The sequence below is a fragment of the Lactuca sativa genome, chromosome 3 (genome assembly GCF_002870075.4).
Source record: "Lactuca sativa cultivar Salinas chromosome 3, Lsat_Salinas_v11, whole genome shotgun sequence".
In the NCBI taxonomy this organism is placed as follows: Eukaryota; Viridiplantae; Streptophyta; class Magnoliopsida; order Asterales; family Asteraceae; genus Lactuca; species Lactuca sativa.
This window is the reverse complement of record NC_056625.2, coordinates 12,288,627-12,311,605: the sequence shown is the minus strand read 5'-3', so window position 1 is coordinate 12,311,605 and position 22,979 is coordinate 12,288,627. Positions and strand designations below refer to the sequence as shown.

Genomic DNA, 22,979 nt, shown 5'->3' with positions numbered 1-22,979 from the left:
TAGTAAACTAGTATATCAAACCATACAAGATATACACTATAAATACAATGGGACTAAAACTCTCTGACTAAAAGTATACTTTAAAAATATAAGTATTTTATAAAACTATACATACTTACTAGAATAGTATAATGAGAAGAAAACAAAAGTATTTAGAGGTTAGAAACTACAGTCATACCTAGACATTTATGTAATCATACTAGGATAAATATAGCCTGATCAACTATATTTATTTGAGATATGACCAACATGTGTTTGGTAGTGGTAGTGGTGTTGCAACAAGTCTAAAACTTACCAACCCCACAAGTAAAGGAACATTAGAATCAAACATAAAGTTTAAAATACTATAGGAGTATTTTAGGATACCATTGGACCCTCACGCCGAAATCTTCTACATACTTTTCATACCTCTATTCTCGCACATGCAACATCGCCGACTTTCATCTTCACGGAGACCACTACTACAATGCCCTAGTGGCCAACGGATGGGTCGAAGAAGAGCTGGGAGAGGTTCAAGAAGAAAACCCAAAAGTGGGTCCCGAAGAACACCAGGTAACGGACTATAAGGGGGAGAATTTTGATGAAGAGTCAAATAAGGATGAAGGCACCAGAGGGATCCTTAGCGACCATCACTCTTTGGGAGCAACAGTGAACCAACACACAGCACAAGAAGACCCTACCGACCGCCTACACTCTTTAGAGGAGGAAGTGACCACCCTAAAGCAGTAGCTCTTTACAGTCGAAGCTAGGGTAGTTCAAGCAGAGCAGAGGGTAGATGAGACCACTCGTGAAATGAGTGAAATGGTCGAGCACATTATACGTTATTTCGACATATCAGCATCATTACACTACCTGCATTAGGTCCTAGGTTTATTATGTACTTCATTACAACTAGTAGCAGTAAATCAAGAGAGGTATGCCCTCCAAGAACCCGTGTAATCCAAATCAACCAACTGTACTGATATGTATATCCTCTTTTGTTAAAATTAACGATCTTCCTATAGCTACTACTACTACTCATTACCATAATTACATCATTGGGATGTAGGTCGAAGCATTGAGAATCGTACAGCAAAACGCAAAATTTATATGTAAATATAAATGGATAAAGTACAATTAGAAATGCATTGTGCAACAAAATCATGTCTTCCCACGGAAACAACTAGCACACCGGTGAGACACCAATCCTACAGATAGATTCCGCTACATTCCAAGTCGCCGTAATAGTTTTCGTGACAACTGTCATGACGCAACTCCACGCTAACAACACCAATGAAAATGGAAAAAGTATCGACAACTCCTACCATAGTAACAACTAAGGAAACCACCGAGTGACAACTTACCAAGACACCCCAAACCCTAAACCTAGGAACATGAAGCGAAAGTCTGGGAGTAAGAAGAAGGGACAGCCAACTCGAGGACCCTCAAAGAAACAATGTTTGGTTGTTGTCTATACTGTCGTGACACCTACCACACCAACACCAGTGAGACCATATGCTGGAAACCTTCCAAAATACAACAAGTGTAGTTTCCATCATAAGGGAACCTGCCAAGAGTTACACTGCAATAGGTGCAACAAGACTGGGCACACCGCCCGTTTCTGTAGGGCTCCAGCCCAGCATACCACTCCAACCATCAACGCTAAAGAAAGCCTAATACGCTATTTATGTGGTGAAATGGGGCACTTTAAGAGAGATTGCCCAACAGAGAGGAATGACGGAGAAACCGGAGGAGTTTAACAACAGGACATGAAGAAGCAGAAAGGAACCCTACCGGGATTTTTGGTATGTCCCCAAACAACAATATTTGAGCATAAAATGTTCACCAAAATCTTTATGAAATAAATTAAATATCACAAATTGTTTCCTTAACCGAATAAAAACATGTCATTCATATAAAAACTAAGGATCCTCATAGGTGAGCTATGATGGCTTAGTGTACACATTAGGGTCATATATAATTAAGATTCTAAAGGCTTAGAGTGTGTGATTCTGCCTTATTTCTTGTTCCTTGTTTGGTTGTGGATTTAGGGTAGAGCCACTCAGTCGACTGTCTTATCTTAATTATACATGAACTGTATACGCCAAGCGATTATAGAGGGACCTTGTAAGGATTGCATTATGAAATACTCACAACAAGGATAAAACTGGAAGCATCAAGGATATATGCATAGGAAACGTTATCATTCTAAACGATCATCTCCCTTAATTCCAAATCAACTTAACATCGGTTACCATAAGAAGTCCAACGTCGTCACTTGACATGAACTGACTTGATCCTATCCATACCTTCAAGCACTGCAAAGAGACTTTCCGTCCTACCCAATCGATTAACAAAACTCTTTCAACCTCCTACAACTAGGCAAGTGAGTACTTATGTAAGAGATACCATGCTCCTTCCTAGCCCCAATAAAGATGGAAACAAGAAAAAGAAGACATCAAGGGATTCCCAGAGGCTTATAACCTCCCCCAGATATTCCCAGAGTTCTTTCGAAAACATCACCCATGTGCTAAGTTGAGTTCGGAATCGACTCGACTCTTGGATCCATTCTAGTAACCAAACCCCCAATACCACTTAGCACCAACACAAGAACATATATTGTCTGATCAATAGAACGATTTGATAAGTAGGAGAATTATCAGACCAAGCCTCTAACCTCAGGGTGCACTCGTCTAACTCTCAAGGAGGAGAAGTGGATTGCCCATAGAGCAACTGAACATTAAGAGTCAAGCAAATCTATCATCGAGGATCGATATCCCCTATTCTGAATTGACGACCCACTCAGTCAACTCTAGCAATCAAGCAATGGCCGACATTCCACTAGTTCAGGATTTCGTAGGAAGAGAACTCCCAAGGTAGCCTAGGATTCATAAGGCCAATTGCACCACATGAAACCTCAACCTTGGTAACAATAGTGCCAATCCTTAAGGACTAGGAACACCACTTCTAGGACACCAGGAGCACAATATTCGGAAGACCATTCGAGATCCTCGCCAGGATAGGTTCGGTAACCTATAACCTTCGATCATCATAAGAACCTAGTATCGTGCATTTCACATTCCACATATGTAACCCTAATAAGTGTCTGACCGTCGAGGCTCTCGTAGTCCCACTCGATGAGATCAAGGTAAACAAGAACCCATACCCCGAAGAGGATCATGTGGGGATCGTAGACTGGGAAATTAAAAGAACAAGGTCAAACACTAATAGAGAAAATCCGTTGGAAAGCAAAGCGAGTATCTACCTTCACTTAGGAATGAAAAGATCAAAAGAAAAAAAAGTACACACATATTTCCTCAACCCTTGATATTCCGCTGAGAATTTGAATTTCGGGACGAAATTCCCTCTAACGGGGGGATGATGTGACAACCCGAAATAATTGGATCAAGAAAGGTCTAAATTGTAACCCTATTACAATGAAAACCTTGAAGACTGAAAGGGAATAAGTGCTTGTACATGGAATTATACACTTAAGAAATCACATATAAGGTAATCTCTTGAAAGTAAACAAGTTTATCAAGGCAAAAACTAGACACATGGATTTGGTTAAGAATCACATGAGATGGATATAAGAACTTGTGTTATGTTGCAACCTTGAATGTTTAAACTTTAAGGCCATCATTTTGAGCTTTCTAAGCACTAGAATCATATACACACTTATAAAAATCATCCAAAACGTAAACACACTTAAGGATACCATCTAAGACCATAAACCCTTTTCATTGTCCATGTTTGGCCGTGAACCACTTCATTTGGGCCATAAATGGCCGTGAACACCATCCTAGGAGGGATCCTTACTTGGGCGTATACTACTTTAGGAGCTAATCTTAGGGCGAAAACACCTTGGTGGACCACATTATAGGCGTAAACTACCATAGGGATGTGATGTTTGGGCGTAAACACCTTCCTGCGGAGCATCTTGGGGCGTAAACACCTTTCTAATAAGCATTTTGGGCATAAACACTTAGATATTTTAAAGTGTTTACGGATTTATGAGTTGTATTTTTCCATTTTCCCATGCAATCACGGATCCTTATGAATTATCCAACAAATAACTATGAATTAGCTAACAGTTCTCCAAGTAAACTTCAAATCAGCTTCACTTCCTTTATTTAAACGAGAACCCATTTTGTTAATTGTAACGACCCAAAAATCATGACTAAAAAATTCGTTTGAAAAACATTACTTAAACCACGATTGTCATTCCATAACATAAATTATAGCATAAAATCAGAGTGTTAATTCAAAACATATTATCATCAGAGTAAAACATCCCAGACTGACTAACTATGGTGTGTGTCATGCGATCATCCCGAGCTCTTTCCTCCGCTACCGGAAGTATCTGAAACCAAAACTGAAAACTATAAGCACGAAGCTTAGTGAGCTCCCCCAAACTACCACATACCATACAATAACATATAAAGCACATATTGGGCCTTGCCCACTGCATCGAACCGAAGTCCGGACTAACTGGGGCCTTGCCCCCTACATCGGGCTGAAATCCAGACTAACTGGGGCCTTGCCCCCTGCATCGGACTGAAGTCCGGACTAACTGGGGCCTTGCCCCCTGCATCGGACCGAAGTCCGGATTAATTGAACATAGCATAACATGATCATAACATATAACATAATCACATATACTACATACTGCATCGGACCGAGATCCAGACTAACTAACACATAAACATACCTGAATCACAAAGACATCAAGCATACTGAACTACTGCATTGGACCAAGTCCGGAACTACTGCTATCTAAACGGGCCGACATTGTGGCCGTAGACCCGTTCCTACTGGAAGGAAAATCACCTGTACTGCTGAACTCTGTTGATAATCCTCTGGCTGCTAATCGACTATTCTCTGAAGCACTGCTCTCCTAGCTCACCGAGCTACCAACATCAAATAATAGAACTTAGCCTAAACTGTCCTCCAGAGGTCCACTAACTTAACTCTGGTCAAGGTCTTGGTTAAAGTCAACCTTCCAGTTGACTCGACTCATCGAGTTGTTCTACCAACTCGCCGAGTCCATGCTCCTCAAATCCCAAACAACCCCGACTCCACTCGTCAAGTCTAGCGAGAACTCGACGATTTCTCCTTCATCTAATGCTTCGGGACTATCTTCTACCGACTCGCCGAGTTGTTCTACAACTCGCCAAGTCTATCTTCATCGGCTAAGGAGATTGCATTGGACTCGCCGATTTCCTCCTTGAACTCTTCGAGTACCATGATCTACATGTCCATCACGGGCACAAACTGGATGAGTCCTTCTCTAACCCCACTCACTGATCCGACTCATAAATAGAAGGATTTGGGTTTTGCGACCCGACTCGCCAAGTCCATGAGCTGACTCGTCGAGTCCTCCTTGTGACAACTCCATTCTGTCAATTTCAGTCTATTCCAACACTTCCAACTCATAGATCTGGACTCCTTATGCTAGCATTGCACGTAAAGTTGCTTAATCCGCGACACGGGTCACGCTCCGACTCATCGAGTTCCTCCTTGGACTCGACGAGTTGACTCCTTTGACTTAGGGCTTTTCTTTCCTTTCCTGGTCTTCCTGATTCTAGGTGTTACAACTCTCCCCCACTTAAACTAGACGTCGTCCTCGAAGTCCACTATGGCCAATTGTCCTGCAATCCACTCGCATCACCCTTGCCTGATGAATACAACTCCGGCCGACCACTTCCATGAACCTTCCGCCTGGTCACTCAGAATAAAATTAATTCTTGTAGTTAATCACCTTGAGTGCACTCTAATACTCAACAATCCTGAGAACACATCTTACCTAACTAACCATCCATCTGGTACTCCCCGAGTACTTATGATGAACATCCTAGGGGCTCACCCTCTTTTCCTTGCGCGTGTTCTGGCTTCCCCAAGGCAACTCTCCATAACTAACCATCTCCCCTGCCACTGCGAAGAACATTCCTTTCACGCTATCCATTACTCTAGCCGTTTAAATTAGATTTCATCCTCGAAATCATTCCTTACCATTCCTTACATGCTAACTACTCCAGTTTCCCACTAGAACAACAGAATTCATAGATCTACTTATCCCTGCGATCCCCTTATACTTGGCTATAACTCAGATAATCACGCTATGAGTGACTTGCCACTCCCCAAGCTATCCATGAAAATCCAAAATACCATTACCGCTGGAGACCCAACACTGTCTGAAACACTGATCTGCCTGGAAACTGTAACATCCAAAAAATACAGGCAAAAAATTTCATTTTTAATTAGGTTATTACATAAAATCAAAGTGTGAATAATCAAAATATAATATTATAAAACCATATCAGAGTATAATCCCAAGGATCTCGTGTGCAGAAAACATAGTGTGATACGCTGCGATCAACACGGCTCCTTTCCTTTGAAACAAAGTACCAGAAACCAAAACTATAAACCGTAAGCACGAAGCTTAGTGAGTTCCCAAAATACCACACATACATATTAGCCACTCGAGGTTATAGCTCTGTAAGACCTTCCGGTCAATGTGTCTCAGTGGGACCCTCCGGTCCTACAACTCTGGTTGACCTTCCGGCCTTACCATGGCTTGCCTTTCGACCTCAACTCTGATTGCCTTCCGGCCATAACTCTGATTGCCTTCCGGCCATAACTCTATCGACCTTCCGGTCCCAAATCATACAACATATACATAACACATAGATAAGAACATATATCACATAAACAAAATGCATAATATCACATAGACAAAATGCATAATATCACATAACTCGTGTAAGCACATAAGACCTTCCGGTCACACATAATTACCACTCTAGGTAAGGTATAGTGGGAAGACTCACCTGACACTGTTGAAGTCCCGCATACTCAATCCCCCACTGCTGAGGTCCTGCAGAATCAACCCCAGCTGGTGGATGACAGATTCCCGATCTGTCAATCATCAAAACATCACCCAATTAATAATTGGGTCCCACTACCTAACCATAAGTACCTACTTTGGATAATTACTACATTGCCCCAGGCTTGGCTTTATTTAAGCCCAATGCCCAATCCATAGGCCCAAAGTCAATTAGGAATCAAAGCCCAACACATGGCCTAGTTTTCCAAATTGGGCCCAAGCCTATAAATGGTCTTATTATAAGGCTCATCATCATATAATCATTAAGGCCCAAACTATGGTCCAATTTTCTAAATTGGGCCCAAACCCCTTACATGGGCCTTACCCTAGGCCTATTGAATTATTCTAGTTCAATTGCTTGCTCTTGGATGGTCCACTATTATCTCAGTCATTTAGGCCCAATAGAAAGGCCCAATAATAAACCCAAGTGAAATTAGGGTTTCATATAAAATGATGATTAGGGGTTAAGTTTCCTACTTAACCCATCAAGGACTTAATCCTCTAAGGACTTAATCCATTAAGTTCAATATTGCTTAGATTAATCTTGCCAATGATATTATTTAATATTTCCAGTTATTAAATAATTCTCGCGTCTCCCGATTAATTCCCCAAATTAGGCTTTTATTGGCATAAGGGTCTTCCAATCCAAATACTAGCCCATTTATCAATTTCTTGGGCTTGCTAGTCAATTTTAGCTTTATTGGGCCTGTTAGGCCCACTAGAATATCATTAAGTCCATAAGGTTTGCATTGGGTCAATTTGAGTCCATTAGACCTATTAGGGTTTTTACTAAGCCCATTAGGCTTCATTGGGCCCATTAGGGTTTCTAGCATCCCAAACGAATCAATCACAACGAGGCAAAGCACACCGCCACCCGACACGGCGGCCAATACTACCTTCCACACCTATCCATAATTTCCTCAGCAATCCTCCCGGATCCTCCAAGTCACTTCCTCAACTGGTACACCTAAGTCTAACTAAGCCTCACTACTAACTCACTGAAATATATCCTAGGCTTTCCTAGGTTCCCGAACTCACCCAGTCCTCAGCTGCTAAAAGATTCCCAGTAATGTCAACTAGCTACCTCATGAATATAGCCACATGCAACAGAGATCAGATAATCCTTCAAGTAGTAGACTCATCCCTATAACGGTTAGACTCAAACGAGAGCTGCGCAATAAGGTCAAATCTATCACTCTGAGATTATCCAGCCTGTGCCACATGTGACTTAGCATATTCACTTAATAGCTAACTCACATTACTAAGAGTCCCACAAAGCACAAAGCAAGCAGCATTCAGACAAAGGAAAATCTAACCATCATATTCCAATCAAATCATTTTATCCTCTAATCAGGAATCTGTACATGCAATTAAAAGGCTCATACAATCAGGCATAACCTAAACAGGCTATCCTATCACTGACTGATCAGTACTAGCATGCAAGTCTACAAGCACATATAATAGGCATATAAGGCATCCTCTTAGATCCTTAGCCCTAATCTAGCATGCAGTTCTCATAAGCATATCATATCATAACATCTCATAACATGTATGGATATCTTGGGGAAGACTTACTTGAGCTCGGCTGATTGCACGCATCACACACCTTGTTCTTTTCAAAGTTCTTTTCTCTTTTCAGACTTCTTTTATAAAATAATTTTACTTTTGAAAATTTTCATACCAAGTCCTTAGTTTGAGTTCAGACACACCCGAGAGTGTGCCCGAATCCCTCAAACCAAGGCTCTGATACAACTATATTCTTATTCTTACACAATTTTGCCCAATGTAGATGTGGTCAGTGATTCCTAAAGGATGGTAAGTATGTATTAACTTTTGTATTTTTGTACAACTATATTCTTATTCTTACACAATTTTAGGCTCATTTTTCAGGAATTTTATAAGAATCATATAAAAATACAAGCTCTTTTGTCAATGACATTGAGATGTTCATTGGCAATATGAAACTTTACCTTAGAGGGAAAAGAATAGATGAAAAAGGTTTTTTTTCTTATGAAAGTTGCTTGGTTTAGGAAGTTGAGGTGAGAAGACTCATTTCACGGTATATTCATTTTTCATTATCTTCAAATGGGCAAAAAAAATTTTATCACAATTCCGTATAGATTGTTTCTTTTTTATTTTAGGAGGTTCTTACATGACATGTTGATAATACGGAATTGGTTGATCAAAAATGGAACTGAATAATGATTTAAATTTACTGTTTTTTTTTATTATGATTTTGTTTCCTTTTTGCTTGAAACTGTCCAAAATACCCCCAACAGACTAAGTCCAAAATACCCCCAACAGACACTTAGATTTTAATTATTTTGTTTATAGCAGTTAATTTTTTATCCACTCTAAAAGTATTGGTTAATAACTTAATATTATGTCGTTAGTTAATGTTATTTGACATTTTTTTCCCGATAGTAGAACATAATCTAAATTTTCTTCTTGTAGGAAGAATTAGTGGAGGAATGCCAAGAAAGAAGGCAATCATTTTGATTTGTTGACTCTTTTCTTATGATGATGATGCAAAACAAATTGTACTTTTTTACTAGCTAATGACTTGATGTAGCTTGGCTATGTATTCTTTTTGCAACTTTTCATAGGCTCTGTTATGACTTAGTAAGTCTTAATGCTTAACAATGTAAAATGGGTTCATAAATAAATGTTTTTAACTTTTTTTGTTATTTTTTTTACTGTTATTCTCTTTGTTCTATCTACACCTATATTGATTAATTGATGTATGCTCATTTAGCTTCTGGGAGTAAAACTAACTTCCTAAAGTATGTTAAAAAGAGCATTACGACACACTTTCCAAGTAGTTATAGTCATCAGGTTCCTAAATTTTCATAATAAAATTATGATGGTGGAGTTTGGAACAAAGTGAAACTCCATTTCATTTCAAGAAATGTTACCTGAAAGGAAATGGTGGTGTTTTCAATCAAAAACATGATGTGTCTGACTAATAATAGTAAACATGTTTTTTGATAAAACTATATTGGAAAAACCCAGTACTCAGACTAATGCTGAAATCAAAAGAAAATATACAATAATTAAGTGTGAATTTCATCTTGCAGTAATGGAGCATTTTGTTAGTTTTTTGCGTTGTATAAATACTTTTTCTATTGTAACCTTAAAAACGAATATAACGATTCAATCATTGAAAAACAAACAATTTTTATTGATAAAATGATTTATATAATTTACATATATAGTTCCTGTTTTAATATCTTAATTGTCATAAATGGTCACTATCAAACAATTTTTCACAAAAATTTAGATAAAAATTTACAATTAATGTAAAATTTTCACAACAATGTATTCTAATAACACTAATGGTTTTCCAATTCATTTGTAGAAGTACTATACCTTATGTTAGTATTTCCTTTATACAACATATTCTATTAAGTTATATATTTTAATTGATACGTATGAAAGTGTTGCATTCATATTTAAAAATTAAATATACAATATATAAACGTTTTAATTAATTATTTGTTATAAGTTTAATATACATTTATACATTATTATTTATGAAATAACTTTTTACGTATTATATTTTTAATAAACTATTTTAATAAATTTTTATAAATATTTGATTTTTCAATATTATATTTAATCATCAATATTAATTTTTTTTTACCTCGTGGTTTCCACGGGTTGTAATCTAGTAGAAGATAAAGGAGGACAATATAGTTCGTACTCTACATTAGATCTGGAGACTTTACATGGTTTGCCGTAGAAGTAGGTACATGTTCATCTATTTATTGCTTGGCTCTTTTTATTTCTTTTCATAGGTTCATAAAAACATTGAAATTAGCATAACATAATATTTTGTTGATATGTACGTTTACATAAAAAAAAATGGAACAATAGTTTTTTTTGGTTTTGTTCAATCATAGAGGTCAGAAAGCAGAAGGAAAGGAGCGTGTGTGGGTATTTGTTCGATCAAACGAGGGATAAAAGACACTTCGAATCCCAGTTTTAGTTTTTTTAACCGATTAATCCCGAAAATTATGAAAATGAAACTTTTTAAAATAGTTTTTATAATGATAAAACCTTTTAATCAATACGTAAAGAAAACAATATAGCACATGTAACTTTTTGGTAATTTTCTTTTCTACGAGGGGACTGTTTGACACGAAATTCGATGGAGTCTGCTTTAAGGATAATGACTTAATAGGGTAAGATATTTTTTGAAATATACATATTTAGTCCTTATTCTTTTTTTCTTGTAAAATAAACCCTTATACTTTATTTTTTGTAACAATGCAGTTCTTGTGACCGGCTATACCCGGTATACCGGTCATATACGAATTTTCTTTTAGGGAAAATGACTTGAGAGGGTAATATACTTTTTGAAATGTACACATTTAGTCCTTATTCTTTTTTTTTTATATAAAATAAACCCTTATACTTTATTAATATGTACACATTAGGTCATTTTCATCGGATTCTATAGGTTTTGCTGATGTGGAAGCACAAGTGGCACTAAATAGCAATTAATTAGCTTAGTCACCTGAGGTGGGTGATCCTCCAGCAACAAGAAAAGGGCGGCGACCCTTCTCTTTCTCGTCTCTCTTCTTTCCGATCGAACAACAACAACCAAACACCCATTACCTGTTGTGTTTCTCCGATCTGTCTCTCTTTGCCTCCATCTTTGAGATATGTTGCCAGAAAAAGAAAAAGAATCGACGAGGGGGCTACCAGAGCAGCTCCGCACAGCCAACTACCGTCTCTACTTTATCCTGCCTCCCCTTCGACCTTGTTGTTTTTGCCATTATTCCTCCTTGCTACCAATGATGTGTAGGAACACATAATGGAGTCGCCGAAGATCGGGGTTCTCCCTTTTTTTCATGATGAATAAAAGTTGGAAAAATCTTGTTGTGGATATATGGATATCACTTGGGTATTTCATTTCAACATAATACAAGAAAAGGAAAATGACTTGATAGGGTAAGATAATTTTTGAAATATACACATTTAGTCTTTATTCTTTTTTTTTTGGTAAAATAAACCCTTCCACGTCAGCAAACCTGTAGAATTCGGTGAAAAGGACCTAATGTGTACATATTAATAAAGTATAAGGGTTTATTTTACAAGAAAAAAAATAAAGACTAAACGTATATATTTCAAAAAGTATCTTACCCTATCAAGTTATTATCCTTCTGTTTTAAACTAAACCTTTTTTTTTGTTCCTTCAATAACATTCAAACTTTTTTTTTTTTTTTTTTTTTTTTTTTTTTTTTTTTTTTTTTAATTTGTTCAACGAAATTAAGATAAAAAGCTAGTTAAATTAAAGTAATTAAATAAAATTAAAACAAGTGCGTAATTTTGCGATGCAGCAGTACCATTCATATCCACCGTATTTTCCTCTCCCTCAATGACCTCTTTTATCCTTTCTTCAATTACAAATTTTCCGGTATCAAGAACACACCTGCAACAATGCCGCCGACGGACAACCAAGGATCTTTCCTCAACCGTATAAGCATCCGCCGAAATCAAGTAGCCTACGAGCATGAGGTCGAAGACCTCGAACAATTTCAGAAACACGTCGCCGACCGCCTCACCGAACTCTTCCATCTTCCCACAGAAGACGCAGCCCCCGGTGATCCGCCGGAGACACTCTTATCCATCGCCTGGTTTCGTAAGCTTCTTGACGCATTTCTATGCTGCGAGGCGGAATTCAAGGCGGTTGTCATCATGGGCCGTGACCCTGCCACCTTCGCTAAATCCCCACTCGACCGCCTTATCCCGGAGCACCTTGATCGGTCGGTTAAAGCTCTAGATATCTGCAATGCGATTACTCATGGAATTGATTTGCTTCTACATTGGCAGAAGCTCGCCCAGATTGCCGTTGATTCTCTTCAGCAACGACCAATCGGAGAAGGGAACGTCAAAAGGGCAAAAAAGGCATTGGATACGTTATTATCGTCGATTGCCATCGACGACAAGGAGAACCACCATCACAGCGGAAAATACGCAGCGTCGAAAGATCAGGAAACAATCGGAAACCTAAGATCGTTATCCTATTCATTCGCCAAGTCATGGTCAGCCTCCAAGCAAATCCAGGCCATGTCCTCGAATCTGGCAGCGCCACGCGGCGGCGAGCCGACGGGTTTGGTCGTACCTGTTTACTTAATGAGCTCCGTTTTGGTTTTCGTGATGTGGGCCATGGTGGCGGCGATTCCATGTCAAGAAAGGACAGGGCTGGGGGCTCATTCGCAGATACCGAAGCAATTTCCGTGGGCACATCCGATGAACGGGCTGCAAGAAAAGATTGCAGAGGACTGGAAGAAGAAGGAGAAGAAAGGACGGAGTGGGTTGTTGGAGGAGACACAGAGACTGGAGAAATTGGGGCAGAATTTGGTGGAATTTGCAGACGGGTTTACATTCCCAGTAGAGGAGGAGAAGGCGGAGGAAGTGGCGGCGCAAGTGGTGGAGATGGGTGAGATATGCCGGAGAATGGAGGATGGGTTAATGCCGTTGCAGATGCAGGTGAGGGAATTGTTTCTCCGGATGGTGAGGAGCAGGGGTGAGGCCCTTTATGTTCTTGATCAAGTTAACAGGATCACTACACCAGTTCCATATAATTTTTAGGCAACCATCCCACTTCAATTTTCTTTTTATTTTTTTGTACGATAATTTTAACTTCTATTTAATATTTTATTTATTTACAAGATATCTTTTAGTTTTAATACCAAAATTTTTTCTAATATGACTCAGCTCAACCTTTTTAGTTTCTATTAAACCATTAAGAGTACCCTTTACAAGGGTTCCCTTGTCCCCCTTGGCACGAAGCACGAGTGCATGACAACGGACATCATCCCGATCTTTTGTGGTTCGTTGTTGTTGTTGTGGAGAATTGCGGTGGAGAGGATGGACGAGCACGACCAATGAGAATGAGAAGGAAGGGACCGTTGAACGCTCAAACACATGTTTTTTTTAAATAAATTTTGCTTATATAAATACAATATTCTATCATCATATTTTCAAACCATTCTTTTTTCTTTTATACTCTCTAAAATATCACATAGATGGATTTTTTTTAATAAATTTTGATATGATAAAAATTTTATGTCAACGTTCTTTAATATTGTGCAACACATAAACAATGACGAACATATGGATGTTAGGTGTAAAAGAGCAGTTGTCTATCGAGATCGTCAAATTGCACACAAATTATTGGTATGTGATTATTTTTCCGATAATTGTCTTTATAAAGATGCGACATTCGAACGTCATTTACGTCTGAATATGACATTATTTTTACGTATTAGTAATGTTTTAGAGGCACGATATGATTATTTTAAACAAAAATAAGATGCTAGAGGTAGAATGAGCATTAGTACAGTACATAAATGTGCAGCTGCACTTAGATATTTAGAATACAGTGTAGCCTTTGATGCATCAGATGAGTACCTGAAAATATCTAAGACGACCGCAATTGAGTATGTAGATTATTTTTGCACATATATGTATAAGGTTTTTTACTAAGAATATTTGCGCAAACCTACTACTCGTGATATTGAAAGATTGTATTTGGCACATGAAGAGAGACATTGATTTCTAGGAATGATGGGTAACCTTGATTGTACACATATGGTGTGGGAAAAATGTCCAACTATGTGGCGCGGTCAATTTACTTGAGGTAATATAGGTGACCCGATTATAAAACTAGAAGCTATTGCATCACATGATTTGTGGATATGATATTTGTTCTTTGGAGTTGTAAGGTCTAAAAACGACTGTAATATGCCATTCTCGGTGAATGAGCATTTGTACAAATATGGTTACTACATTTGTGATAGGATATACCCAAATTACGCTACCTTTATGAAAGCATACTTGGTACCTTGAACTGAAAAGGCAAACTTGTTAACAAAACAACATGAATTTGCTAGAAATGATATAGAGAGAGCATTTGGAGTCCTCAAGCAGACATGACATGTAGTGAAATACGCTACACGACTCTGGGATATAGATAGAATAAAACGTATAGTGTACGCATGTATTATAATGCATGATATGATTATTGAACATGAATGTCAAGCGATTTGCATGTATGATGCGAACGATGTAGGTAACCCGGTTCAAGAGTTCCTATCCGGAACGACTGAATTTTTAGCAAGAGTTGTTGAAATTCGTAATAGTGAAACGTGTTTCAATCTTCGAGAAGCAGAGCATTTGCACGAAAACAACATGAACAAAGATTAATCTTTTTCATGTTTGAAATTTTTATGTTTTTTGTATTTTTTTATTCTCGTCTTTTTTTATTATTATTGAAGTCTTTTTTAATGAATAAAAAACTAGTTTAAAAAAATCTATGTTCTTTGTTGTATTTTTGATTTAATTTTAATTAAAAAAAATGATGTGGAATAATGTTTTAGTGGTAGGCAAACCAACTATTAATGGTTGTATGTGGAGATGATGTGACGTCCACCATGTAACGCCCGGGTTTCAGGGCTAAGCATTTTTGTCAATGTAATAGTCTAGGTTAACTCTTGTGACTCTTTTTGAAGTAATAAAGATGAAATATTTGAGTATTATGTGAATTATATGTGTTTATTATTTAATTATAAATGTATAATTAATAAAGAATAAAAATGAGCGTCAAAATTAAAGTGTGAGATAATCCCAATATCTCTACATAAAGTTGTAGAATATGTCTCAAGGTTTCCGTGCATATAAGGAACGCCGAAATCCGAGTTATAACGAAGAAGTTATGACCCGTCGAAGTTTCACGAAAGAACCGGCACGATACCGGGAAGCGTGAATAGTGAATTTACGATAGAGCGAGATTTAGCCTTAGTGATCTAAACGAAAGTCGTAGAATATGTTAAACTAAGAACATCGATAAAAAGAACGCCCAAATCTGACTTCGTATGAAGAAGTTATGAGATTTTAAACAGACCAATCCTGTCCCGACTTGTTAAAAATATAACTTTAAAAATAAAGTCAAAATTAGCCGACGGAGTCTAAACGAAAGTTGTAGAGTACGTCTTCACCTACGCGTGGATACAAAGAACGTCAAAAACGGAGTTCGTATGAACGAGTTACAAATTATAATAGCATATTTACGTATTAAAATAAAGTATAAATCATGTATACGTACACATATATATACATATGTATATATCATTAGAAAGGTATCGACGATGCGGTCATTATAAGACTAATGTTGAGTTCTTTCGACATTAGTTTAGTACAAATATCATTAAATCCATTTATAATAGTATTATAGAGGGGTGTTTAGTTGTTTATATAACTAAAAGGTCATTAAGTAATTATGGAGGGTAGTTTTTGAAAATTCAATTAGTATAAATAAGAGCCTTGGGCTCTCATATTTCTTGCATCATTCTCATGATTCAAGAGTCTTTCTCTCCTTATCCCCCGAGCATTTCGGTCCCTCGTGATTCGACTTCTCTTTCTGTAGCTTAGTATAGTAAGGTGAGCGCTGAAGCGCTGCACGAATCTTTCTTAGAAAGATTCAGCGACGAAGTTCTGCCCCTGCAGAGCCCGACTCCTAGCTAAAACCCCCTTGTAAGTAAGTTATGCTTACCTTATTTTAATATAGCTTATATTTAAAATTAGTATTGTTATTATGAACTTATAATAAATATTTGAGCTATTATTATAACTTATATAAGTGTCGTTATAATATATTTTTTTAACTACTCGCGGTACGGGGAATCTGGTTTAAAGGGCCGCATAGGGTTGTTGGATTTCAGAAGTGCTATATGCCAAAATGGTCCTGCCCTCCGGTGTTTTATGTCTGGCCCCTGTCTGTACATAGTGGTTGGAAAATATTGTTTAACGCTTATATAATAATAATAATACTAAGACTAATAGTTGGTCACGGTAAATATTAGACTAAAATTTAGCGATAATAATGCTAGGTTTCGTCAAAGGAAAATAGAATCGTTAGAAGCAAGCGCTGCCCGATTTTGGAATCATCACCTTAACAGGTGAGTACATAGTTACTTTCAACTTACACATAGATATGAAGTATTTTATATAAATTACGTGCTATGTGTGCATATTATCTGAATACTTGCTATCTATGCTAGATGAACGTTGTTATACATGTTTTCAATGATTTAAACTGTATATGTATTTTATATCTACGAAAATATTGGGGTAAAACATGGGTAGATGCAATAGGTGATGTGTGATAAAATGATGAGAGGCCTCGATGTTGATGTTGTTGATTCTGTCATCTAGCGGAGTATGGATGACGACCACGGACTCTTCTAGACAGTCCAGTGGAACACTAGCAGGCTCGCAACCTGTAGGTGTTTGTGAACGATATGTTCACCGGTGTACTCCATCCCCCACATGGTTGCCTTTAGGACATTTATTGCTGAGGAATTCCCTTAGCAGTAGTGTCCGTCCCGATGATGATCCTTAGGCTAGGTCCCTTATGATAGGTGTTTAGGGACGTAAAGTGAGGATAACGGGAACGGGTAATCGGGTTATTGTTGATCGATGAAATTAATAAACTTATTTATTGTGGGTTGAAAACCCTATGTGCTCACCAAGCTCCCAAGCCTGACCCACTCAGTTTTATGTATTACAGGTAGTGGCGCATGAGCATAGGTGTGATGTTTTGGACGAGGGATTACGGATATAGGCCTGTAGATATGAAATAATGTAGTAAGGCTTATATTGTACTGTTTATGCTTTTGATCTGTACGAACATGACATCCCGAGTCTTTTAATGAAATACATTTCTATGGAAATGCTTTTGATAAATCTTTATCATATTTTTGTTTTGGGACAAACTCCGCAACACTTTCATTTAAAATGTAACTCTGATTTTTAAACAAAGCATAAACAAACCGGTCTTTTCTGGCCGTGATTTTGGGGATGTCACAGTTGGTATCAGAGCATTAGTTTAAGCGAACTAGGAATTTGTAGGATTTCTAGACTTAAACTTAGAATGCTAAGCGATGATTGTGAGGTGTGAGCACTAGCTTATTTTAGGAATTGTGCATAAAATTCTTTTATGTGCTAAATGCTTTGTGCATAATATGCTGTTAATTGTTCAGATCTATGGTCTGTTGCCGACCGGATCTGGAAACCTTATGTGTTTAGGATTCTAAACGTACGACTACGATATTAGAACTAGAATGTAAATGTTTCGGAGTGATAAGGATGATTTAAAACGTCTATCCTAAATAAAGATCTAAATTCACCTTATTCGGTGTATAGATCAAGATGGCAAGGACCCGTAGCGGAAACGTGAACGCAAATGGAGGTAGGAACCAACCCCCAGTGGTTCAGCAAATACCTGCTGTTGAAGAAGTTGCACCTGAGCCAGTCACCATGGCTGGAGTTCAAGCCATGATTCAGGCTATGCTAGCTGAACAAAGGGAAGAAATGAGACGGATGCTCCACGAAAATAGGGACGAACCTACCATACATGTTGAACCGACGGAGCCAGTTCCCGAGCCATCTGAGGAAGGGAACTATAGCCGCCAAGTGAGTCAAGTAGGGACTCAAGGTGAGAAAAAGGATGGCCCAGAAGGGAGAAACAACAAGGATGGGCGGATGTACAAAAATTTCTTGGGTGCGAAACCACTAAGTCTCTCAGGAAGCCCAAAGCCTGTTGAGATTATGGACTGGATCTCCGAGATGGAAATAGTGTTTGAGAGCTGCGATTGCAGCGAGAAGCAGAAGACTGTCTTCGCTGTGAGACAATTGAAAACTAGAGTCTTGAGCTGGTGGAAGCTATTGGCACATACAATGCCACGGGGAGAAGCTCTGAAAATGTCATGGGATGAGTTCTTGGAACAACTGAAGGCGCAGTACTGTTCAGAGATAGACCTGATTGATCTGAACAATGAGTTCCAAAATTTGAAGAAGGGGAGAATGAGCATCGATGACTATGCTGTTGCATTTACGGAAAAGATGAAGTTGTTTCCATACCTAGTGCCAAACGAACTTTCCAAAATTGAGAAATTCGCAAACAGACTGCCGGCTGACTTTGGCCCAACAGTCAAGATGGCAACCACTCTGAAATCAGCTGTTCGAGCAGCTAAGAACGTGGAGACCCAACAAAAGGAAAGAGGTCTGGAGAGGACTGAGGTTGGTGAGAAACGGAAGTTCAATGGATCCTCGAAGTCCAACAAGAAGAGTAGATTCTCGAAGTCTGGTTCGAGGGGAGGAGGATCAGAAGCGAAGTGGTGTGACAAGTGCAAGAAGAAGCACTCTGGGAAGTGTGACGGAGGGGTCACTTGTTACAAGTGCGGAAAGCCTGGGCACTACGCCAATGAATGCACCCTCAACCAGAAAGCCTGTTATGGGTGCAATGAAGAAGGGCACATTTTGAAGGACTGCCCGAAGAAGAAGGAGACAGGAAGACCCAACATACCACCGAAGCCGAAGGCGAGAGCCTTCCAGATGACGCTCGAGGCTGCAAAGGAGGCAGCAAACGTCGCTTCAGGTACCTTTCTTGTAAATGGTTTGCCTGCAAATATAGTATTTGATTCCGGAGCCAACTACTCCTTTGTGTCGCATAAATTTGGTGGGAAATTAGCATTGCCTGTAGAAAAACTAGATAATGCCCTGATTGTAGAAGTTTCCAGTGGCAAATTCGTACCTGTTAGTAATCGTATTAGGAACATCGTCATTGACCTAAACGGAAACGAATTCCACGAAGAGCTATTACCCATAGAGTTAAACGGTTTCGACATCGTTTTGGGTATGGATTGGCTTAGCGCCAACGATGTTGAGATTCAATGCCGAAAGAAGATAGTAAGGGTAAACCCACCCAGAAAGGAATCATTTATTGTGTACGGGGACAAACGCAGATTGAATTCTGGAATCATCTCCCTGATGAAATCCAGGAAATGTTTGTCCAAAGGATGTGCATCATACTTGGCATTCGTAATCCATGATAAGAAGGAGAAGAAAGAGGTGCAGAATATACCGGTTGTGTGTGATTATCCGGAAGTCTTTCCCGAAGATCTTCACGGATTACCACCTGATAGGCAAGTGGAGTTTCGTATAGACTTGTTACCAGGAACAACACCGATAGCAAAGGCACCTTACCGATTAGCACCGACGGAGATGAAGGAGCTCATGACACAACTTCAAGAGCTGTTGGACAACGGTTTTATTCGACCTAGTTCATCACCCTGGGGAGCTCCGGTGTTATTCGTGAAGAAGAAGGAGGGAAGTATGAGAATGTGTATAGACTACTGAGAGCTGAATAAGGCAACGGTGAAGAACAAGTATCCATTACCGAGGATTGATGACCTATTCGATCAGCTGCAAGGTTTGAGCTACTTCTCAAAGATCGATCTTAGGTCAGGATATCATCAGCTAAAGGTGAGAAAGCAGGATATTGAGAAGACTGCATTCAGAACGAGATATGGACACTACGAGTTCTTGGTTATGTCATTCGGGCTAACCAATGCTCCCGCAACATTCATGGATTTGATGAATAGGGTTTGTAAACCATTCCTCGATAAATCCGTGATAGTGTTCATCGACGACATTTCTCATCTACTCGAAAAGCCAAGAGGAGCATGGCAAGCATCTACGAGAAGTATTAGAAGTGTTGAAGAAGGAGAAGCTTTTTGCAAAGTTCTCCAAATGCGACTTTTGGATACGGGAAGTCCAATTCTTGGGTCATGTTGTTAACCAGGAGGGAATAATGGTTGACCCCGCAAAGATCGAGGCTGTAATGAAGTGGGAACGTCCAAAGAGTCCCACGGAGATTCGAAGCTTTCTAGGATTAGCCGGATATTATCGACGATTTATCCAAGGCTTTTCTTCGATAGCTGCTCCATTAACAGCTTTGACTCATAAAGGAGCTATGTATACGTGGAGTGAGAAACACGATGAGGCATTCGAGAAGCTAAAGAAGAAGTTATGTGAAGCACCGATACTTTCTCTACCCGATGGAGTCGAAGATTTCGCGGTTTATAGTGACGCTTCTGGAGTCGGGTTGGGTTGTGTTCTGATCCAAAGAGAAAAGGTGATAGCATACGCATCTCGACAATTGAAAGAGCACGAAAAGAACTACCCCACTCATGATCTGGAGTTGGCAGCGGTAGTTTTTGCCTTAAAGATATGGAGGCATTACCTCTACAGCACGAAGTGCAAGCTCTTCACTGATCATAAGAGTCTCTAGTATCTCTTTAATCAGAAGGAGTTGAACATGAGGCAATGACGCTGGCTAGAACTTCTCAAGGACTACGACTGTGAGATACTTTACCACCCAGGTAAAGCAAATATTGTTGCTGATGCTCTCAGTCGGAAAGTCAATATGGAAAGGAAAAGGCCAAGAGCGTTAAGAATTGAAGTCGTCTCGACGATTGTGGAAAGTATCAGGAAAGCTCAAGAAGAAGCTTTAGAGAAAAATGAGCGAAAGGAAGAACGTTTGGGAAGAACGTTAGTGTTTGGTACAAACAGTCGAGGACTGAAGGTATTCCAAGATCGAATTTGGGTACCTAAGACGGGAGGAATAAGAGATCTTCTGATGGAAGAAGCACACAAGACCATGTACTCGATTCATCCCGGTAGCACTAAAATGTATAGGGATCTAAAACCCTACTACTGGTGGCCGACGATGAAGCTCGATGTTGCGAAGTATGTGGCCGAGTGCGTAACATGTGCGAGGGTTAAGGCACAACATCAGAAACCGTATGGGAGTTTGGAACCTTTACCTGTACCCATGGGTAAATGGGAAGACATCACCATGGATTTTGTGACTAAACTGCCCAGGACGAAGAACGGTCACGACATGATTTGGGTAGTCGTGGATCGTTTCACCAAGAGTGCACACTTCATAACAGCCAACGAGAAGTGGTCTATGGATAAGCTCGCAAATGCTTACGTGAAGGAAATTGTAAGACTTCACGGTGTCCCTCTTACGATTGTATCAGATCGTGATAGTCGTTTCACGTCAAGGTTTTGGAGGAGTCTACAAGAGGAGTTAGGTACAAAGTTGTGTTTGAGTACTGCTTATCATCCGCAAACTGATGGTCAGAGCGAAAGAACGATTCAGACGCTGGAAGATATGCTAAGAGCATGTACCCTCGAATTCCAAGGGAATTGGGACGAGCACTTACCTCTGGTAGAATTTTCCTACAACAATAGTTTTCACTCGAGCATCAAGATGGCTCCTTATCAAGCCTTGTATGGGCAGAAGTGTCGTACGCCGTCTTGTTGGCTTGAAGCCGGAGAGAAGCAGTTTATGGGCCCCGAGATAGTCCATGAGACTGCTGAGAAGTTGAAGGTGATTAGGGAAAGGATGTTAGCAGCCCAGGATCGTCAGAAGAGCTATGCTGACAAGAAAAGACGACCGATAACTTTCGAAGTTGGGGATTCCGTTTTGCTTAAAGTCTCACCGTGGAAGGGACTTATATGATTTGGGAAACGAGGAAAGTTGAGTCCAAGGTTTATTGGACCGTTCAAAGTTCTTCAGAAGATAGGGAACCAAACTTACAAGCTGGAATTGCCCGAAGAACTCAATGGTATTCATAACACCTTCCATGTGTGTTATTTGAGGAAATTCACGGGAGATGTTCCTGACATAATTCCAATCTCAGAGTTAAGGATGGATGAAAATAAAAGGTTGATCGAAGAGCCTGAGGCAATTGTTGACCGTAAGACTAAGAAGTTACGACGCAATATGGTCGACTTGGTGCTAGTCCGATGGAAACATTCGAATGGGCCGAATCTCACTTGGGAAACAGAGGATGACATGATGAGTCGCTATCCACATCTGTTTGCTGATGCATGATTCCGAGACGGAATCATCCTAAGGGGGAGAGAATTGTAACGCCCGGGTTTCAGGGCTAAGCATTTTTGTCAATGTAATAGTCTAGGTCAACTCTTGTGACTCTTTTTGAAGTAATAAAGATGAAATATTTGAGTATTATGTGAATTATATGTGTTTATTATTTAATTATAAATGTATAATTAATAAAGAATAAAAATGAGCGTCAAAATTAAAGTGTGAGATAATCCCAATATCTCTACATAAAGTTGTAGAATATGTCTCAAGGTTTCCGTGCATATAAGGAACGCCGAAATCCGAGTTATAACGAAGAAGTTATGACCCGTCGAAGTTTCACGACAGAACCGGCACGATACCGGG

General features: G+C 39.2%; 1 protein-coding gene across 1 annotated transcript; it reads left to right on the top strand.

The window, feature by feature from the left end:
* The first annotated feature begins 12,204 nt into the window (after positions 1–12,204).
* LOC111886485 (protein ROH1) lies at positions 12,205–13,549 on the top strand. Its single transcript, XM_023882737.3, has one exon. It carries the CDS (start codon positions 12,311–12,313, stop codon positions 13,463–13,465), a length of 1,155 nt encoding a protein of 384 aa, XP_023738505.1. The 5' UTR covers positions 12,205–12,310; the 3' UTR covers positions 13,466–13,549.
* The last annotated feature ends 9,430 nt before the right edge of the window (positions 13,550–22,979 follow it).

Excerpts from the sequence above, each read along its gene's own strand:
- LOC111886485 (XM_023882737.3), top strand. The coding sequence starts at position 12,311 with ATGCCGCCGACGGACAACCAAGGATCTTTCCTCAACCGTATAAGCATC.